Source organism: Hemitrygon akajei, chromosome 5 (assembly GCF_048418815.1).
Source record: "Hemitrygon akajei chromosome 5, sHemAka1.3, whole genome shotgun sequence".
Lineage (NCBI taxonomy): Eukaryota > Metazoa > Chordata > Chondrichthyes > Myliobatiformes > Dasyatidae > Hemitrygon > Hemitrygon akajei.
In genome coordinates, this window is record NC_133128.1 from 154,026,863 (window position 1) to 154,049,101 (window position 22,239).

Below are 22,239 nucleotides of genomic sequence, written 5' to 3' on the forward strand. Positions count from 1 at the left end.
CACCTGAAAAACAATGCTGACAGTTGAGTTTAGTCCTCCACTCCCACCTCCACATCTAGAGATAACAGTGTCCCAAGAAGTCAAAGAGTCAGAAACATTTTTTTATACTGTTCAAATCGTGGACATTGCATTATGGCCCTATGTGGCTTTAGAAAAGGATAGCCAAATTTACTTGCAACTGTTAGTCCTCTTTTTAGTGAGTCAACAGCATCATTGTGCCTCTTCATTGCAGAATGTCAGCACATACCACAAGATCATAAGCTATTGGAGTAGGACTTAGCCATTGCCCCTTCAAATCTGATCTACCATTTATCACAATCACAGCTGATCTTCAACCTCTGCAGCATTTCCTGTTCTATACTCATAATCCTAATCTCTCAATGTCTGATTTGAAACAAAGAAATGAATCTCCACGACCAAGCAGAGTAGAGAATTCCAAAGTTTCATCACTCTCTATATCAAGCAATGTCTGCTTGCCTCAAGCCAAACAGGCTTATCCTTTCTCTCAGATTGTGATTCCTGGTTCTACATTTTCTATCCTTCCTATATTTGGCTCATTGTTGTGATCGCTTTAAAGAAAATATATTTTTTAGATTAGTAGACATAAACTGCACTAGATTAAACTAGACATATACAGCTGCCATCTCACCAAAGTGCTATACCTTTGCTATATAACATCCTTACACCTGTATTCAATTCCTCTAGTAATAAAGACCAACGTTTCATTTGCCTTGCTAATCAATTGCTATACTTGTATGTTGGCTTTCAATGACTTTCATGCTTTGATCCCTTTGAAAATTAACATTAACGTTACTATTAAATTTTATCATTTAAAGAACACTTTGCCTTTATATGTTGTTCACTAAAGTGGATAATTCCACTTTTTCTATATTACATTTGATCCACCGTGCTCTTGTACACACACTCATCCATCGATATCCCCTTGAACCACTTTACATCTTCCTTCTTATTCACAATCCCACATCATTTTGCATCACTGCCAAATATGGAATTATGACATGATCCACTCAACCAAATCATTGATATAGATTATTATATCTATAGCTAGGACTCAAACACATATCCATGCATCTCCATAAAGTCTCCATACCTGAGAAAGAGCCATTTACAAGTCCTCCCCAGCTTACAAACACCCAAGTTGTGTACAACTTGTATATCCAAATGAGCATTTTGGAGACCAGCAGAACGGACTTGTCAGCTGCTGTGGTGTTGTACATGTCTTATGCCAAGTGGGATCTTGGTTTATGGCCATATCTCCAATTTACAAACTGTTTTAGTTATAAACAGACCTTAGAAGGATCTATATTCCCACTATTCCCTTTCTATCTGATTCCATGTGTTGTAACATTACTGTTAGAATCTCCACTGCAGGACCTAATCAAAAGCTTTCTTAACAATCCATATTCACAGGTTCCCTCTTATCTATTTTGCTGGTTGCCTTCTCAATAGCTCCAGCAGATGAGTTAAGTATTATTTTCTTTTCATAAGTCCATCTTGACTCTATTATATTTTACAAGATCTTCTGTGTAACATCCTTCACAATAGACTCCGACATCTTCCCTGCACTCACTTTAGATGAACAAGTTAGTAGTTCCATCTTTTCACTCTCCTGCCTTCTCAAACAGCAGGGTCATATTTGTTGCCCTCCAGTCTGCAGTAACAATTCCAGATTGGATAGATATTTGGCAGATGATAACTCTACAGCGACTGTTTCAAAACCCTGGGTAGTTGAGTAGTGGATCTTCAAGTTTATGGGGTTTATCAGTTTTTAATCTCTCCAACATCTCTTTGATAACTAATATTTTGTTCATTAGCATCCACTTATAGTCCCCTGCTTCTCAGTATCTCCATAATTTTTTCTGTCTTTTTTGCTGAAGAGAGAATCGAATCACTAGTTCATTTCCCCTGCTTTGTTTGTTATTATTCCTGATAAATTCTTTTATAATCTCTGGACCATATTTGCCCTCACTAGTCATTTCTTTTTTATATCTGTATCATGTAAGATCTCCTTGAAATCCTTAAGTACTCTTCCTGGATAATTTGTTTCAGCAGCTTCAACTGCCATGGGGTAATCTGGCCAGCTCTAATATTTGATGCTGATGTTTTGGAGAACTCTGATCATGTTGATTTTTCCCAAAGGTTTTCTATAGGAACTGATGTATAATATGTTAATATAATTTAATTATTACTCTAATAACTAAAAAAAGACAAATAAAAAATATTTATTTACACTTCTGTGTCAGAATTGTTTTCTATACTTATATATAAAAAGCATATGACAAATATAGAATACACTGATGGTAACTGGTAATGAGAATGGTATGGTTTATTTTTCAGGATGAGGTTTGTGTTCTATGTTTTCCATTTTTCACATCTTCTGGTAACTGGGTCATAATGTAAGCTCTGGACTTGCAGCTGTTATGCAAATTAGTTAAGCCACATGGAGTTTCATACATGAAGTTTATCATTATTATTTCTCTGCAGGTTATAAAATATGAAAGCTGTCTGTTGTTCTGAAACTTAATTTTTATTACAATTCCATCTTGATCAATGATAACTAATTCTAACATTTCTTATTGTCACAGGTTAATCAACAGCCGTCTATAAGAGAAGCATTATAAATACTATTTCAAAAGTTTCCAGGATGTTTTCTTAATAATTAAACTACTGTTTGGAGATTTAAATTAATGAAAAAATTGAGATTTATAATCCATATTTTCTTTAAACTTCCGCTTCTCTCAATTTCCTGATCTCAGCTTTCTTTCTGTCTCTTTATTTGGCTTCTGCACTTGATTTGATGACTCAGGTTTTGCTGTGTTGATAGAGAACATGACAATCCTCAGTCATCGAGTGTTGAAACATAAGATGAAGGAATAAGATTCCACACATGAAAATTAATGTTCTATACCAGGAGACCATTTCAAATGGATTAAAATTTAGCTTGATGTTAAAAATCCAGGGGTTGCAACCAGTGATTCCCTCTTCTTCCACTGAGGGCATTGATGCCATATTTCATGTTGGAATCTGCACAGTTCATGAGAAAAATTAAATACCAATGTTATTGGTCCGTTATCATTTAGCAGTAATTGTTTTTTAATCGCATAATGGGTCATCATTATTGCTGATGTTTTTTTCTGATCTTAAAAATTTTCAGAAATGTGGAATCTTTTTTTGTTTAAGGAAATTAACAATATAGGTTTTTAAAAAGATAAGCTTCATAGTTCTTCCTTGATTCTACATGTATATCCCTGTTATTTTTCAGTTTTGGTACAATATCAAATGTAATTTTTATCTCTTGTTTATTTACTTCCCACTTTCCACCTAACATGACTTTTCAGATTGATTAATGTTTGTTTAAACAGCCTGGCTCTGTTCATAAACTCCAAAGGTTTCCTGTAGAGGGCACCAATTTCAAAGTAACATTATACCAGGGGACATTGGTCACCTAGAATAATTCAAGCTAAAAGGTGAACACAGTTCCTTCACTGTGATCCTGTGTATGGGTCATTATAATTGACACTTCCTGGTTCTGATTTTGCAAAGGTTTGATAGCAGGTCTGTAGAGGAGCTGTGCAGTTGCTCATTCTCTTCTTACAGATAATCCTGTACAAGATACAGCAAACAACCTGCTAAAAGAACTCAGTTGGTTGAGCAGCTTCCATGCAAAGACAGGAACTGTCAACATTTTGGGTCGAAACCCAAAGGGTTGCATGATTTTGACTCAAAACATTGACAATTCCTTTCCTCTCACCGATGCTGCTTGACATGCTAAATTCTTTCTGCAGATTTTTTTTCAACAGTTTCCAGCATCTACAGTCTCGTGTGTTTCCATCCTGTGTAAAATCCTGCATACAATGGTCTTCCAATCACAGCAGGCCCCAGTGAATAACCTCACAGAGAGTGTTTGGGCAAATGTAAATGTAAAAAATACCTTTGACAACTTGTTTGATCTGTTTATATTCAATTTTAGGAGAGTATTTATCCAAGTCTGTGGACGGAATGTTTATATATGAAGAACATCATTTCGATACAGTTAAGTCAAACAAGATGCCAAATGATGCAATAGTTGTTGAACAGTGGACAGTCATTGAGGTAAGTATTGCCTTCCTTACTACAGACTCAACCTGCAAGTTAATCTTCAGAGAATCCTACACTAGGACTCATTGCACCTCCAATTTCTGAATTTAATCCATCTATCAAAGTGCATGACCATACATTTCCCTACACTAGGTAGGCACAATGGTGAGGTGCCAGATATCATGTCTGTCATTGCCCTCATGTCTCACCTTCCTCTTGCTACAAACTAAACATGTCCTAGGATGACACCTACCATCAGAACTGTAGTGGTAAGTAGTTGACATTTTGGTAGATACAAGGGGAGCAAAATTAACTCTCTGTGACAGAGAGTTGAGTGGTTGAAGTCTGGGCATTGAAGATCATGTGATCAAGATTGATACCTTGAGTACTTGATGTAGATTGTAATGGAAATCAGGGAAATGGTTGTGGACCTGGGGATGAGGGAGTGTTGGATTGTTGATGAGAGGTAGGTGTTGGATATAGCAGACAGCTTGGAAGAAAATCTTGTTTCATAGGTTTCTGATAATAGTTGCTCGCAGAAAAACTTGGCCCAAATGATGCTAATCAACATTGAAATTTGCTGGCACATGTGTTTTCATAGTGGCTTAATAAACGATGCCCCTTGTTGAGAAAGAAATATAATGAATAAGTTGGTGTTCAAAGTTTTGATAGTGTGAACAACAAATAATTACTCACTGGCAAACTTGAGATAATTGGTGGGCAAAAACTTGGGGTTTTTTAATGTTGCAAGTTGAAATGATCTGTACCTCCTGCAAGGCCGATAGTAAATGAATCAATGTCATATTCTTAAAATATTGGCTGTACTGTATACTGTAAAGATTAAAAAAGTGTTTTCTGTGGAAAATACGGACACTTCCAGTCAGCCAGCATACACTTGAAACACCAAATTGTTGTTGTTGGTGTAGTGATGTTCTATGATTTTTATTTCACTTCGAATTATTTTAATAATTGAATTTGTTAATCATAGCTTTACTTGTTTTTACAGGGTTGTGAAGTAAAGACTGATTATGGTCCATTGCTGCATACACTTGCAGAATTTGGATGGCTGGTTACATGTGTGCTTGCCACACCTATTATTCGCCATGACAGGTACCATAACTTCATGGAGAATTGATTGAATAATTTGCTGAAGTACTTTTAAAAGTTACATGAGTAATATTTAAGCAGAAGAACAGAGTATATTGTCCATTTGCCATATCAGTCCATGTAAGTCTGGAACATGTATTTGCACATCAGTCGTATTCTTAAGTAAGTACAACAAGCATAAATAGATGAGTGGTGGTTGTCCATCATATCCAACGATGATAGAAGACCTGTATGGGAGAGTTTTTAAAGTGGAAAAGCCGTTCGGGGCAGCTCAACTCTTCTCAATCTCGGAGGTCTGGGTCCAGTGGTATAAACAAGCATAACAATTGGGCTGTTCCTTGGTTGCATTGGACAGCCATGACTTCTGTGTCTCATCATGCTCTTTGTTCTCGGCAATGCACTGCAGAGCCACCTTCTTGGCCATTGGATCTCACTGCAGATCTCATCCGCCCAGTTTGCTGGAGCTGACTTTGCATGCAAGGACAGGCACATTCCTATCTCATCAGGGTATGAGCTTGCCAGCTACGCTCAAACAGATGAATAGGAAGAACATATTGTCTTAGAGAGGTCAATGACTTGGGAGAATATATTTGAGATAAGTGGTATAAGGACTTGAAGGGAGCTGAGGAATTATCTTTTCCACTCAAAAGTGATGAAGGTCTGTAACTCACTGCCTGAAACCCTGGTAGAAGCAGAAACCCTCATCACATTTAAAAAGCATCCAGATGGGCATTTAATCGGCTGTAACCTAGAAGCTGATGGACTGAGCTGTGTGTGGGATAAATCAGAATAAGTTTTTTTTTAACATTGCCCAATTATAATGGAGCTTCTTCAGTTTTATGATTCTATATTATAATTCTATATTAACAGGCCCAAGCAATTTCAAGAACAGATTAGACAGGATGCATATCAGTTTTAAAACAAGTTATGTTCATTCATCTTTATCATCCCTGTCTTAAAAGGGCAGAGCAATGTGGATTCTCTATCATGGAGAAGCGACTGCCTTTATGGTCATCACAATATCTTCTCGTCATATGGATAGGTCAGTGAAATTAACAAGGAAGCTGTGATCTTTAAAGTCCTGTTCTGCCTTCCACTTTGAATCTGTAACTGCAGCTATAGAGATTTGGAATAGAAAGAAGGGAGCACACATCATCTTTAAGGATCAACAATGGTGGTGCAAGCTATAGAGAGACCACGGCCAGCAGATGGAATATTGGAGATTTGCTTGCGGGGGTTCTCCTCATTTTCCCATGATGAATACTTCGAATGTTCCTTGACTCCTGGAACTGGTAGTTCCTACCATCATTTTGTTGTCAGTTTCTAAGAGGTTTTTTTTGCATCTAATACTAGACTAATTGTTATGATGTTGCAGATTTTATAAACAATGTAATTTATTTCATGCTTGCAGTGAAGGAAATTTAGCAACGAAACAAGTGATATTCTTACAGAGATCTGCCATGCCCAGCCATGACCTGTGTCTGGAATCAGCAGAGGTAGGTTAAATTGAAGGATACCATAACATCTTATTTATGAATGCTATTTATTGTGATTTTAAAGCACTTATTTGTAATCTACCTTTCCAATATGAAAGAGCAAAAATGAAATTTCCATGCTAATTCCAAGATCTACAGTCTCAGAGAAACAGATCAGAATTTGTATAAATTACTTCCAAAATCAGGTACATTTAGAGTGGAGGAATTGAAGGATTTTAATTCATTCATAAGATATGGATGTGGTTGGCAAGTGGAGCTTTTCTTAACCATCGCAAATTGCTCTGACAATGAAAGCCAGCTCAAGGGCATTTCAAAAGGCAACTGAGAGACTGTGACATTATTGTGCACATGGAGTCACTTAGAAGGTAAAAATGGCAGGTTTTCCTTACCTAGAGGTTATCGGTGAACTAAATCGGTTTTTACTTACCCACAGATTTCTATTCCAAATTTATTTAATTTATATTCTAAAAGGAAATCGCAATACATTAACTTCTTTTAAAAATGCCTTTCCAAAAAAAAATTGTTGCAGATTTTCTCCAGACATTTTGTTCTTTTCACACATAACTGCTCCGCAGTATTTATGAGCCTGATTTTATATTAGCTGTCAAAAAGGTTCTGATTCTTTCATCTTTTTTCTGAGCTTACAGGTCATCCTGCTATATTGCTAAGGACTAGTTCACTTCGATTTACTTAAGTACTTGCTGTCCACTAATCTGTAGCATTTTTATTTATTTATTGAAATACAGTGCAGAATAGGCCCTTCTCATCCTTCCAAGCTATTCTGCCCAGCAATCCATAAGACCATAAGACATAGGAGCAGAATAAGGCCATTCAGCCCATTGAGTCTGCTGTGCCATTCCATCATGACTGATCCCGGACCCCATTCAACCCCATACTCATGCCTTCTTGTCATATCCTTTGATGCCCTGACTGATCAGGAAATGATCAACTTCCACCTTAAATATACCCACGGATTTAGCCTCCATGCAGTCAGTGGCAGAACATTCCACAGATTTACTACTCTTTGGCAAAAAAAATTCCTCCTTACCTCTGTTCTGAAGAGTCACCCCTCAATTTTGTGGCTGTGCCATCTAGTTCTGGATACACCCACCATAGGAAACATCCTCTCCACATCCACCCTATCTAGTCCTTTTAACATTCGGTACCTTTCAATGAGATCCCTGCATTCTTCTAAATTCCAGTGAATACAGGCCTAAAGTTGCCAAACTTCCTCATATATTAACCCCTTCATTCCTGGGATCATCCTTGTGAACCTCCTCTGGACTGTCTCCGATGACAATATGTCCTTTCTGAGTTATGGGGCCCAAAACTTTTGACAATACTCTTAAGTGCAGCCTGACAAGAGTCTTATGAAGGCTTAGCGTTATCTCCTTGTTTTTATGTTCTATTCCCCTTGAAATAAAGGCCAATATTGCATTTGCCTTCTTTCCCAGAGACTCAGCCTGTGAATTAACCTTCTGGGAGTCTTAGATAGATAGATAGATAGATAGATAGATAGATAGATACTTTATTCATCCCCATGGGGAAATTCAACTTTTTTTCCAATGTCCCATACACTTGTTGTAGCAAAACTAATTACATACAGTACTTAACTCAGTAAAAAATATGATATGCATCTAAATCACTATCTCAAAAAGCATTAATAATAGCTTTTAAAAGGTTCTTAAGTCCTGGCGGTTGAATTGTAAAGCCTAATGGCATTGGGGAGTATTGACCTCTTCATCCTGTCTGAGGAGCATTGCATCGATAGTAACCTGTCGCTGAAACTGCTTCTCTGTCTCTGGATGGTGCTATGTAGAGGATGTTCAGAGTTTTCCATAATTGACCGTAGCCTACTCAGTGCCCTTCGCTCAGCTACCGATGTTAAACTCTCCAGTACTTTGCCCACGACAGAGCCCGCCTTCCTTACCAGCTTATTAAGACGTGAGGCGTCCCTCTTCTTAATGCTTCCTCCCCAACACGCCACCACGAAGAAGAGGGCGCTCTCCACAACTGACCTATAGAACATCTTCAGCATCTCACTACAGACATTGAATGACGCCAACCTTCTAAGGAAGTACAGTCGACTCTGTGCCTTCCTGCACAAGGCATCTGTGTTGGCAGTCCAGTCTAGCTTCTCGTCTAACTGTACTCCCAGATACTTGTAGGTCTTAACCTGCTCCACGCATTCTCCATTAATGATCACTGGCTCCATATGAGGCCTAGATCTCCTAAAGTCCACCACCATCTCCTTGGTCTTGGTGATATTGAGACGCAGGTAGTTTGAGTTGCACCATATCACAAAGTCCTGTATCAGTTTCCTAAACTCCTCCTCCTGTCCATTCCTGACACACCCCACTATGGCCGTGTCATCAGCGAACTTCTGCACATGGCAGGACTCCGAGTTATATTGGAAGTCCGATGTGTACAGGGTGAACAGGACCGGAGAGAGCACGGTCCCCTGCGGCGCTCCTGTGCTGCTGACCACTGTGTCAGACCTACAGTCTCCCAACCGCACATACTGAGGTCTATCTGTCAAGTAGTCCACTATCCAATCCACCATGTGAGAGTCTACTCCCATCTCCGTTAGTTTGTGCCTTAAGATCTTGGGCTGGATGGTGTTAAAGGCACTAGAGAAGTCCAGGAATGTAATCCTCACAGCACCACTGACCCCATCTAGGTGAGAGAGGGATTTGTGCAGCAAATACGTGATAGCATCCTCCACTCCCACCTTCTCCTTATATGCAAACTGAAGAGGATCCCAGGCGTGCCTGGTTTGTGGCCTCAGACTCTGTATTATCAGCCGCTCCATGGTCTTCATCACGTGCGACGTCAAGGCAACAGGTCTGAAGTCATTCAACTCCTTTGGTTTGGTTTCTTCGGTACCGGGACAATACAGGATGTTTTCCACTGTCTGGGTACTCTTCTCTGCTCCAGGCTCATGTTGAAGATGCGCTGTAGTGGTTCTCCCAGCTCAGTCGCACAGGCCCTCAGTAATCGTGGGGAAACTCCATCCGGTCCCGCCGCCTTGCTGGTACAGATCTTCCTCAGTTGACCTTCCACCTGTGCAGTCGTAATCCTGGGTGTGGGCAAGGTCTCCTGTGAGTGGCTATTTTCCTGTGAGGGAAGTAAGCCTGGTGTGGAGTTCTGCGGTGAGGATGAGATTGTGCTGTCGAACCTATTGAAGAAGTTGTTCAGCTGGTTCACTTTCTCCACATCTCCACTTATGTTTGCCCCCCGCTTTGCACCGCATCCGGTGATGATCTTCATCCCATCCCACACCTCCTTCATGCTTTTTTTCTGCAGCTTTTGTTCTAGCTTCCTCCTATACTGCTCCTTTGCCCCCCTTATCTGTACTCTGAGTTCCTTCTGAACTCTTTTAAGCTCCAACCGATCACCATCTTTAAAGGCCCTCTTCTTCTGGTTTAGGAGGCCTTTGATGTGACTAGTGATCCAGGGCTTATTATTGGGATAGCAGCGAACAGTTCTAACAGGGACAACGGCATCCACACAAAAGTTAATATAGTCCGTTGTGCATTCAGTGACCTCCTCAACGCCCCCACAGAGCCCCCCTTGCAGTACATCCCAGTTAGTAGTACCGAAGCAGTCTCTCAGGGCCTGTTCAGCTTCAGGAGTCCACTTCCTAAAAGAGCGTGTGGTAGTGGGATGCCTCATCACAATTGATTTATATCTGGGCTGTAACAAGACCAGGTTGTGATCAGCTTTCCCCAATGAAGGCAGTGGGGATGCACTATATGCCTCCTCTACGTTTGCATACAGTAGGTCAATAGTCCTATTACCCCTGGTGTAGCAATCCACGTACTGGGAGAAAGCAGGTAGTGTCTTGTCCAAAGTCACATGGTTGAAGTCCCCTGTAATTATCACCAGTGCCTCAGGGTGCTGTGTCTGAAGCCTAGCAACAGCGGAGCTGATGACGTCACATGCTACCGTTGCGTCGGCACGCGGCGGGACATACACATTCACCACAATGACGCTTGCGAATTCTCGAGGCAGGTAATATGGCCTCATACTCACAGCGATCAGCTCAATATCTCTTTCACAAACGGAGATCTTTGTACTCACATGCCCGGGGTTACATCATCTTACGTTAATGTAGACAGTGAGTCCCCCTCCTTTCTTCTTCCCACACTTTTTGGCATCTCTGTCAAATCTTACCATAGTAAAACCAGGTAATTCTATATTTACATCCGGGATGTTAGCCGTCAGCCATGTTTCGGAAAAACACATTAAACTGCATTCCTTGTATGCTTTAACATTCCTTACTAGTGAGGCTAGCTCATCCAATTTATTTGGCAGCGAGTTCACGTTCCCCATAATGACCGAAGGAACAGCGGGTTTATAACGCTTCTTCATCTCCGTCCACTTATCCCTGCGCAGTTTTCCAGCCCTGGAGCCGCGGAACCTCCGTTTAATTTCGTTCGGGATCTGGATCTGTTGCGCAACACTGACTTGCGCCTTTCTCAGCGCAAGTAGCTGGTTTCTCGAATACAACTTTCTCTCCATCTCAATATTAAATAAATACTAAACATAACACTATGACTAAAAAAAAGAAACAACCTAAAAAAGAATGATCAATTAGAAGTCTTGCACTCCTAAGTTCCTCTGCACCTCTGATGTTTGAAATTTCTCTCCATTTAGATGATAGTCTGTACTATTGTTCCTTTTACAAAAATGTATTGTGAGATCTTTCCCAACATTATATTCCTACTGCCACTTTTTTGCCCATTCTTCCAATTTGTCTTAAGTCCTGCTGCAATTGCAATGCTTCCTTAGCACTACCTACCCCTCAACCTACAAACATTTGTATATTCAACCCCATATTCCTGAGACTGAGACTAGATATTAAGAGGAATAGATAGAGTGGACAGCCAGTACCTCTTCCTCAGGGCACCACTGCTCAATACAAGAGGACATGGCTTTAAGGTAAGGAGAGGAAAGTTCAAGGGGGATATTAGAGGAAGGTTTTTTACTCAGAGAGTAGTTGGTGTGTGGAATGCACTGCCTGAGTCAGTGGTGGAGGCAGATACACTAGTGAAATTTAAGAGACTATTAGTTTAAGGTTTAAGGGTCGGCACAACATTGTGGGCCGAATGGCCTGTACTGTGCTGTACAGGTAGTCTCCGAGTTACGAACGTCCGACTTACGGCCAACTCATACTTATGAACCAAGGAAGGAGAACGCCGTCCGCCACTTTAAGTCGGATCGCAATGCCGTCCGCCATTTAAAGTTGAATCGCGACACCGTCCGCCATTTTAAGTCGTTGCCATTGACACTGTGTTGAGTGTGTAACTTTGTATTTGGCTTAAATTTTTCTTAGCAAGATTCACCCTGACCCCGCCCCCCATCCTGATCGGCTGGTGGTGCAGTGAGATCAGCGCCAGGCTGGAGAATGGAGGTTCCTGAGTTCGATCCAGTGACAGACTGGTCCCATGCCAGGTTGATGTCGATCCAGTAACTCCCATACCATTTGTGCCGGGTAGATGTCGAACTCGCAACTTAACCTCATAAAAAAAAACACTGCCACCTCCAGTTTAAATTCCCACGCGGAATATTGTGGAGGATCAAATACAGTACCCAAACCCAGCACAGCCCCCACTTGTCCCATTTAACCTGTCTCAGTGCGGTGGAGTTTAAGACCCAGGGAATTCAGTGCAGTTGTCCTTAGGACCCAGCGGAACTTGGCAGCCGGCGGAGGTTGGGACCCGCTGCCCGCAGTGTTTCTGTTCCATTGATGGGAAGCGATCGCGATTGAAAATAACGTGGAAATAATAAAGCATTTGGAAAGAGGTGAAACGCCATCGGTCATTGGAAAAGCGTTAGGCTACAGTCGATCAACGATCGGAACAATTTTAAATGATAACAGATGAAGTGAGAATAATGGAGCATGTGAAAGGCCCTGCCCTGATGATAGCTACAAATTATTACTAAGTAACGCAGTGGTTTAATTATTGGAATACATATGTTTCTTAAGTGTTTTATATGCATAGAAAGGTAAAATATATACTATATACTAAGACAAACGTTTGACTAACTAATGCTAAATAATACTGGATGTACTTGTTCCGACTTACGTACAAATCCGACTTAAAGACGGACTCAGGAACAGAACTCATACGTAACCCAGGGACTGCCTGTATTGTTCTTTGTTCTTTGTTCTGTCTTCGTATCATGTGCAAACTTTGTCACAAAGCCATCAATTCCATTATCTAAATCATTGACAGACAGTGTGAAAAGCAGCAATCCCAATAGTGGTCCCTGAGGAACACCACTAGTCACCAACAGCCAACCAGAAAAGACCCCTTTTAGTCCCACTCACTGTCTCCTGCCTGTCTCTATCCATGCCAGCATCTTTCCTGTGATGCCACTGGATTTTATCTTGTTAAGCAGCTTCATGTGTGGCACCTTATCAAACGCCTTCTGAAATCCAAGTAAATGACATCCACTGCCTCTCCTTAGTCCACCCTGCTTGTTACTTCCTTGTAGAACTCTAACAGATTTGTCAGGCAAGATTTCCCTTTACTGAAACCATTCTGACTTTGACTTATTTTATTATTAGTCTCCAAGTACCCTGAAACCACATCCTTTATAATAGACCCCAACACTCTCCCAACCACTGAGGTTAGGTTAATTGGCCTATATTTTCCTTTCTTTTGCGTTCCTCCCTTCTTAAAGAGTGGAGTGATATTGCAATCTTCCAGTCCTCTGGGATCATGGCAGAATCAAATGATTCTTCAAAGATTATGACCAATGCATTCATTATCTCTTCAGCAACCTCTCTCAGGACTCTGGGATGTAGTTCATCTGGTCCAGGTGACATATCCACCTTAAGATCTTTGAGTTTGCCTAGTACTTTTTCCTTTGTAATAACAATGGCACTCACTCCTCCTCCTTGACACTCACAGACCTCTGGCATACTGCTAGTGTCTTGCACAGTGAAGAATGATGCAAAGTACCCATTAAGTTTATCTGCCATTTCTTTGTCTCCCCATTACTACCTCACCAGCATCATTTTCCAGTGGTCCAATATCAACTCTCACCTCCCTTTTACTCATTATATAACTGAAAAAAACTTTTGGTACCTGCTTTATATTACTGGCGAGTCTGCCCTCATATTTCACCTTTTCCCTTCTTATAGCATTTTATTTGCCTCATGTTTGATTTTAAAAGCTTTCCGATCATCCATCTTCCCACTCACTTTTGCTATGTTATATATCCTTTCCTTTGGCTTTTATACAGTCCTTAACTTCCTTTGTCAGCCACTGTTGCCTACCCCTGCCATTTGAGAACGTCTTCCTCTGTTGGACATATCTATCCTGCGCCTTGTGAACTATTCCCAGAAACTTCAGCCACCTCTGCTCTGCCGTCATCCCTGCCAGTATCCTCCTCCAATCCACCTGGGCAAGCTCCTCTCTCATGCCCGGTAATTCCCTTTAATCCATTGCGATACTGATACATGTGAGTTATGCTTCTCCCTCTCAACTTGCAGTATGAATTCATCATGTTATGACCACTGCTTCCGAAGGGTTCCTTTACATTAAGCTCCCTAATAAGATCTGGGTCTTTACACAATCTAAGATAGCCTTTTCCCGAGTAGACTCAAGCACAAGCTGCTCTCAAAAGCCATCCCATAGGCATTCAACAATTTTCCTCTCTTGCGATCCGACACCAATCTGATTTTCCCTATCCCCTTGCATATTGAAGTCCCCTATTACAATTGTGCCATTACCCTTATTTACATGCCTTTTTCAGCTCCTTTTGCTAACTCAACCCCACATCTTGGCTACTATTTGAGTCCTATATATGATTTCCATAATGTTTCTTTTCCCCTTTGGAATTTCTTAACTGTGCCCACAAAGATGCAGCATTCTGACCCTATGTCACCTCTTTCTAAAGATGTAATTCCATCTCTTACCAACAGAGCCACAGCACCGCTTATGCCTTCCTGCCTGTCCTTTGATACAAAGTTTATCCCTTGATGTTAAGCTCCCAACTATGACCTTCTTTCAGCCATGACTCCGTGATAGCCACAGTGTTATACCGACTGATCTCTAATTGCACCGTGCATTCTTCCAACTTATTCCGAATGCTACACACATTTAAATACAACACCTTTAGTCCTGCATTCTTCGCTCTTTTGAATTTTGTCTGTGGTACAATTTAACTCTTTGCTCTGTCTGCATTTGTACCCAATAATTGGCTTATCTTTTGTTTCATTCATATTACACCCATCATCAACTGCTGGCTCATCATCAGCTCTATCATACCGGTTTCCACCCCCTGCCATATTAGTTTAAACCACTCTCAACAGCTCTAGTGAATCTGCCCACAAGAATATTGGCTTCCCTCGGATTCAAGTGCAATCCATCCCTTTTGTTCAGGTCCAACCTGCCCCAGAAGAGGTCCCAATTATCCAGAAATCTGAATCCCTGCCCCCTGCTCCAATTCTTCAGCCATGCATTTATTTGCCATCTCATTTTAATCCTATCCTCACTGTCACATCACACAGACAGCAATCCTGAGATTACTACCCTTGAGGTCCTGCTTCTCAGCTTCCTTCCTAACTCCCTTTTTTCAGAACCTCCTGCCTTTTTCTTCCTATGTCATTAATACCAATGTGTATCATGACTTCTGGCTTCTCACCCTCCCTTTTCAGGATACTGTGGATGCGTCCAGAAACATCTCAGACCCTGGCACCTGGGAGGCAAACTACCACCTCTGTTTCCTTTTCACGTCCACAGAATTGCCTGTCTGCCCCCCTGATGATAGAGTCCCCTATTACTGCTGCCATCCTTTTCAGTTCCCCACTCTTCTAAGCCACAGGGCCAGACTCAGAGCCAGAGGCATGGCCACTATTGCTTCCCCCAGGTAGGTTCTCTCCTCCAACAATACTCAAAATGGAGTACTTACTGTTGAGGGGGAAGGCCAATTTAAATCCCCCAATTTAATCCTAGCTTAATCACAGGACAATTTACAATGACCAATAAACTTACTAACCAGTACGTCTTTGGACTGTGGAAGGAAACCAGAGCACATGGAGGAAACCCATATGGTCACGGGGAGAACATACAAACAGGCTGTGGTGGCAAATGAACCCAGGTCACCTGTACAGTAAAGCATTGAGCTAACCACTACACCACTGTCCCGCCCCAGTTTTGATTGTCATGTCCTGAACAGTCATATCACAGTGGCTATTTGAAAATACCCAATAGCTCCTTCATAATCATTCTCATGATCCCTCTTCCTTTATACCTGGAAGAGATGTTATACTAGTGAAGCTAAAATCCAGTTAGAAATAGTTAGTCGCTATTTTCTAGAACCTTGAGTTTTATTTGGCTTTTCTCCCTTAGATTAAGTTTCTTCACAATTAATCACAATTATCTAAAAAATGTCAAGGATCTTCAAAGTGCAATTCTTTGAGCAAACTCCCCATATTGGCTTATAACTAAGCTCATTTTAAATAAGGGGGTTACAATGAGGAGGAAACTTTCTGTCACTAGTGAGTTTAGAACATTATTGTGGATAATATCACATGTCCCCACGAATACACTGTTTTGGACTCCTGAAGTAACTGGGAGCATTAAATTGACTACTCCTATGTTCCTCGAACCATCAGCACAGGAACATATTTTTTTATTTTTCTTTGGAGACTCAAGAAAAATAATGGTTCCTCTTGGCTTTCAGTCAGCAACTAATTAATCCATCCAGGGGTTCCATTTGGACTGAGTTCTGGCCATCCTTCTTCCACCTCTCCATTCTCCATCCTCCTTTAAGAGTTTTTGGAATTACCTTGTTTGTTGATCAAACCTTTGGTCATCTGTCCACTAGTCAGATTTTATTTGATAATATTCCTGTGATGTATCTTTGTATACTTTACTACATTAACAGTACTAAATACAAATTGTTGACAAGATTTTCCAATTCATAGATTTGAATATGTTGAATTTCTACCAACGGGATTATTCCATAATGGGCCAAGTTTTCGTACATTGCCTACCATAAAATGACTTATGATACTGTACCTACTCTATGTTGTTGTGGTCACTTTCCCTCTCTACTAACCATTTGAAGATAGCCCTGCATAACACTATCAAGCGTCCTGAGATCCAATGGCCATATTACCATAGAACCTAGAACAAAACTCCTTGAATCAAATTATATGTATTCACATCCAATTATCCTTGTCTTAAAAAACACACAGAACTGTCTATTCTTCCAGCTTCACTTCTGCCTCCATTTTCTCTCCTGCTGATCAGAGCTCCAGTTCCTAAGTTTCCACATTTTGTTTAAGTTGTTCTGATATTTCTTATGTGTATTTTAAAAAAGAATTCTCATTGGCCCATTGTTCACATGTTGATCTTCCCACACAATGTAATTATATTCTAATTACCTTTTTATACTCATTAGTTGAATCTCCTATTAAATGGTGTTACAGGTGACACCAAGCATAAGCTTGGTTTTAAAATGGTTTTTTTTAGGCTCCATGATCACATAGCCATTGAATCTCAGGATCCAAGTGTCAGCACCGCAGCTAGATACTGCAGACGGTTTCTCTGGATGGTGATATCCAGAGCTAACTTTAAATGGTTAGCAGAGAAGGTAAAGTGGCCACAGCAAATGTAGATAAAACTACATTGACAGTAGAATAGAATAACGGTGGATGAGGAGGCAGCTGCTTGAACTGCTGAGATTAAGAATGAGCTTTAATTGTAGTTAGCTTTAAACAAAGAAAAAATTGTCCTCCTTTTGTTTTGACAAGCTAAATTACTAAGACTTACTTTACAGAAAAGATCTACTCAGCAACCAAAAGCTAATGAGAAAAGCAGAAGCTGGAACCGAAATGTGGGTGTGAACACTGGTAAAAATAAGCCTTCGGAATCTGCTGAACATTCCTGTACTGCTGCTGAGAAAACCCTCTGGCTCAAAGATCCATCCGGTCAATTTGATGGCTTTTCAGGGATGCCTAGCAGCATGAATGTTCTAAGAGACTTGGATGATGGGCAGCTAGATCAAGAAGAAGAAACACCTCAAGTTACCTGCATCTAACACTGCACTATTCTGTTCTTAATTCAAAAAGTAACAATTTAAAGATAACCAGACTTCCTTGATTTTACATTGCTGAGAGCGAATAGCTTTAGCTGAAAATGAAGAATTTTACTTTTCAACAGAAAATGTGTTTGAAAATGTATCTTTTTAATACTTTTTTTACTCTTATGTAAGCTTACAAAAATGATGTCAATGAATAGTTTAGTCTGTCAGGTTCTTGATAGAACCAGTTTCTTTAACAAATCAGTCATGATTTATCTGTAGGAAAAACTTCAACTCTGTTGTAAAACTACTTTCTACTTACTTAGTAAAAGTATTCACAGGAAAAGGAATATTTAGATATCCATAAGTATTTATATTTTACTTTTCTATTTTCAAGTGATTTTTTGCTATTTCTTCAATTTATATTGTGTGTGCTGATATTTTTAATTATAAGTAATCTCTTTTCATTTCATTTCTGTTTGTACAGTTCTTTGATTTTTTTATACTTCTATCATTTAAGAACATGTTCACACAAAATGATATTCTCATTGCATTATCTATTTGAATCTGGAGCACTGTTCATCAAAGAAGTAATGGTAGTTACCCTGCCAAGTAATGTATATGTAATAATGAATTGTTAAAAAAATACTGTTAGTCTGTCCCTTTAATATCAGCTAGACCTACTGATGGAATTATTAACTTCCAATGCACTGAGAGGTGTTCTATAATCCAGTCTGGCACTGGTGTCAGTACAAAATTCCCTCAGTTAACTTATTAATTTCTTCGGTTCATTAGGAAAATAACAAAATATTATGGTTGTCCTTTATAAAGAGCCTTTGCATCAATTTTGATACAAATTGAAATACTCAGATAAATCATGTCCTGAATCTACATCACAGTGTACTTTCTAATTCCTTGCCCTACACAATTGCTGATTATATGTTATAACATTGAAGAACGCATACAAATGAGAGTAATAGTCATCCATCCTTTAGAGCAGGGGTTCCCAACCTTTTTAATGCCATGGACCTCTACCATTAACCGAGGAGTCCATGGACATCAGGTTGGGAAGCTGAGCTTTAGAATAATAATTCCAAAGTCATCATGGACATGTTATACTTGCATTGTTAATAGGATGCAAAATTGAAATACACCCATGCAGATGTCCAGCAATGAGGTAAGTCTGTCAATGACTTAAAATGAAAAGTCATTGATAGGAAGAAAAATTGGGAATGCAGTTGCATTTGGACGACTACAAGATGCACCTTAAGTATGTGTGGCAATTTTCTGTTAGACCTAATTGACAAAGATAAATAAAAATAATGGAGCTGTTTATCAAAATTTCTAGTTTGAAATTATCCTTACAATCACTACAAAACAACCTAATTTTAAGTGGAATGAGGCAAATGTCTGCATTTTTGTGTAATATTATTAATTAAATCTGCTGAATTCATTAAAGTTGTTAACTATAAGTTACTGTTTAGAAGCGAGGTTTAATGGGTTTCATGAAACTGATGCTTATCACTTTGTTAGTGTGATAGAATGGAATGGCAGAGAGTAAATGAAGCTGAAGTTGTGTTGTTTTTGTGTTGTTTGACGTTATAGAGGGAAACAATTTACTAATATCAAACCATGTAATACACATTACGGGTATTTGTACGTGTGATAAAGCTGGATTTTGGATGATTTGATGTAAGTGCTGCAATTAAATCACGGTCTGCCATTATTTTTGATACATACTGTAAAATAAATTAAAAAACACAAACTATAGTGTCTAGAAAATGGTTGAGTTTTGGTATCATCATAGCAGGGTGACAATCTCACCAAATGATTGACAGAAGATTTCAACAAAATGTTCTTTAGCGGCAAAGCAAATTATAATGCTGTTATGGCTATAGTTATTAGAATAATGTGTTAATGATCTTCTGTTTGCTTAATTATAAAATGCTGCATAGCATGGTTGGTATTAACTTGAAAGACCATTAGTTACCCTCCTTTGGTGTTTTTATGACAAAACTTGTTTTTCCATGTTATATTTGTTTTACCACAGTGTTATTTTCATGTTTTTACACAATATTTTCTATTTACTTATTTAAAGCTGAAAAAGTTGTATGCAGAGTCCAAATAAACTGTTGACATATTTTGAAAATGAAATCATTGTCAACTTTAATTATAAAACAAATAACATATTCAAAAATGTATACAAACTGTAACAACGATTGGGTGCTGTTGAGCATATATTTTACTTTTTGTGCATCAATTCAGAGAAGCCATAAAGTAATGCTGAACATGCTTGCTAACACTAACATTCTTGTTATATAATTTTAAAACATAGATTTTCATTCCCATTACTTTCACCAACATAGCACAACAGTAATTGATGATTAATCCCTCCACAGTCTCCTCTACAAACACGTTCACTCCTGCGACCAGTCATGCTGTTATTAGTCTAAATATGGCCCAAATTTTAAAGCAAAGGAAGATAGCAATCTAATACACAAACTGGGATTGGAAATGTTCCCAAATCACAAACCTCTCAGGTCAGGATACTGAGGAATTTAAAGCACTGGGATTTACCACAGCTGAACAAGATGAGGCATGATTTAACTGTAGTTTTGTGTGGTGATTTGAGATATTTGGAAGAAGGGGGCCAACAAGGAGAGAATTGACTTCATCAAGTCTCGGAATAAATGCAGGATCATCCTTGTGAGTGATGCATTGAATGAAGAAAATGGAAATGAGCAGTCTTGCTGTTGAGGATTAGAGGATTAAAAGCTCAGTATGTGTTGAACAGGATGCCAAATTGTGGAAGGTTAAGTTTAGCCTGATGAAATGGCTTGGAATAAGATAGAAGACATTAGCAAGAAAATTGATTGTATGTGGAGAGATGCAGTTCAATTTGCCCAATTAAATATATCTAGAAAACTGTTAAAATTGTAGAAACATTTATCTGTGTAAATTCCTCATGCGTCCTTAAGATCTGTAATCAACTATATTGCACTTAAAATCTGCTCAAGGACTCACGTACAACGTATTATCATTGAAGCCAGAAGGAATAAATCTCTTTCCTTCTTATCTCTGCCATTTAACTCATCATTAATTGTTCATTCTACAAGGTCAATATCATGTAAGTATGTCAAACATTATCAGCTGAGTTCAACAAAAAATTTATATTCATGATATTGACTCTTCACCCCTTCTTATTTAACCTCCTCAAAGCTCAAAATACATTTATTATCAAAGTACGTATATGTTATATACTACCTTGTCATTCATTTTCTTACAGGCATTTACAGGGAAAATAAAGTAGAATTTTACAACTAACTATACGTAGACAAAGACTGACAAAGAACCAATGTACAAAAAAAAGATAAACTGCAAATAAATCATACTGAGAACATGAGTTGTAAAGAGGTTCTTAAAAGTGAGTTATAGAATCAGTTCAGAGTAGTGGTGAATAAAGTTTTCCACGTTGGTTCAGGAGCCTGATGATTGTGGGGTAATAGTTGTTCATGAATATGGTCGTGTGGGACCGAAGGCTTCTGTATTTCCTGCTTGAGGGTAGTAGTGAGAAGAGGGCATGGCTTGAATGGTGGTGTCTTTGAAGACGGATGCTGTTTTCTTGTGGGAACTTTTACCCCTTCCCCTTCCCAAATCGCAGCCCTCCACCCCTTCCCAAATACCTGTATCAAAATAACAGGAGTAACAACTATACATGTGATTGGCAGTTTCGATTCAGAAGCTAGGAATGACACTTTTTTACTCTCTCTCTGATTAGGTTAAGTTGGCCATTGGGTCATTTACCTTTTAAAATTTGATCAAATTTCACAGACAATTTTTATACATTTCACATTTTCCTTGCTCTTTTTTTATAGAATTTTAGAAAGCAACAGATGAATTTACATATGATTTTTTTCAAGTGGAACTTGCTATTGAAAGAATAGTGCTGATGCATCAAAAAAAATCAATAAATGACCTGTGTAATCAGTACACCAGTGCTCCCACTGTTATGTTTACACATTTTCATTAGACTGTATTCTAAGTATGTTGGCACCAATGTAGAGGAAGAAACTGTTAGAGCGTTTTTCGGGGGGAGGGGTTAGCATATAAAGCAAATAACTTCAGCAACTGACTTCAGACACCAGTCTTCATCAAGTATGAACTGTGGATTTAATGCAATCTCTGAACAATGGGTTCCAAAGAACCTCGAACCACAGTTAATCGGAAGACCAGACAATGCTGATTTAAATTCATTATTTAGGTGTAATTTGTGTGTCTGTAGTGTGGGTGCAGAGAGGGAGGTGTGAGGATGGTCCGTAGTTCAAAGGAAGCATTGTAAATATGGAATTGTCCTTTGATCTTTAGCATATAAATGTTGTGTGGTGTTGGGTTAAGCAGACCTTTTTCCTCTGAAAGGAATCTAAATATGAAGCCTACTATGTCCCAATTTGATGAATAAAGAGACTACTTCAGATCTACCAGTATTTCTCAA

At 39.2% G+C, this 22,239-nt stretch overlaps 1 protein-coding gene across 1 annotated transcript in view; it reads left to right on the plus strand.

The window, feature by feature from the left end:
* Window positions 1-19,901, plus strand: part of rftn2 (raftlin family member 2) — a 63,149-nt gene extending 43,248 nt beyond the window's left edge. Inside the window, exons 7-10 of the mRNA XM_073046924.1 lie at window positions 3,992-4,113; window positions 5,105-5,208; window positions 6,617-6,701; window positions 17,505-19,901. Of these exons, the coding sequence (XP_072903025.1) occupies window positions 3,992-4,113; window positions 5,105-5,208; window positions 6,617-6,701; window positions 17,505-17,765 (572 nt within the window). The 3' untranslated portion in view covers window positions 17,766-19,901. The remainder of the gene's footprint in view (window positions 1-3,991; window positions 4,114-5,104; window positions 5,209-6,616; window positions 6,702-17,504) is intronic.
* The last annotated feature ends 2,338 nt before the right edge of the window (window positions 19,902-22,239 follow it).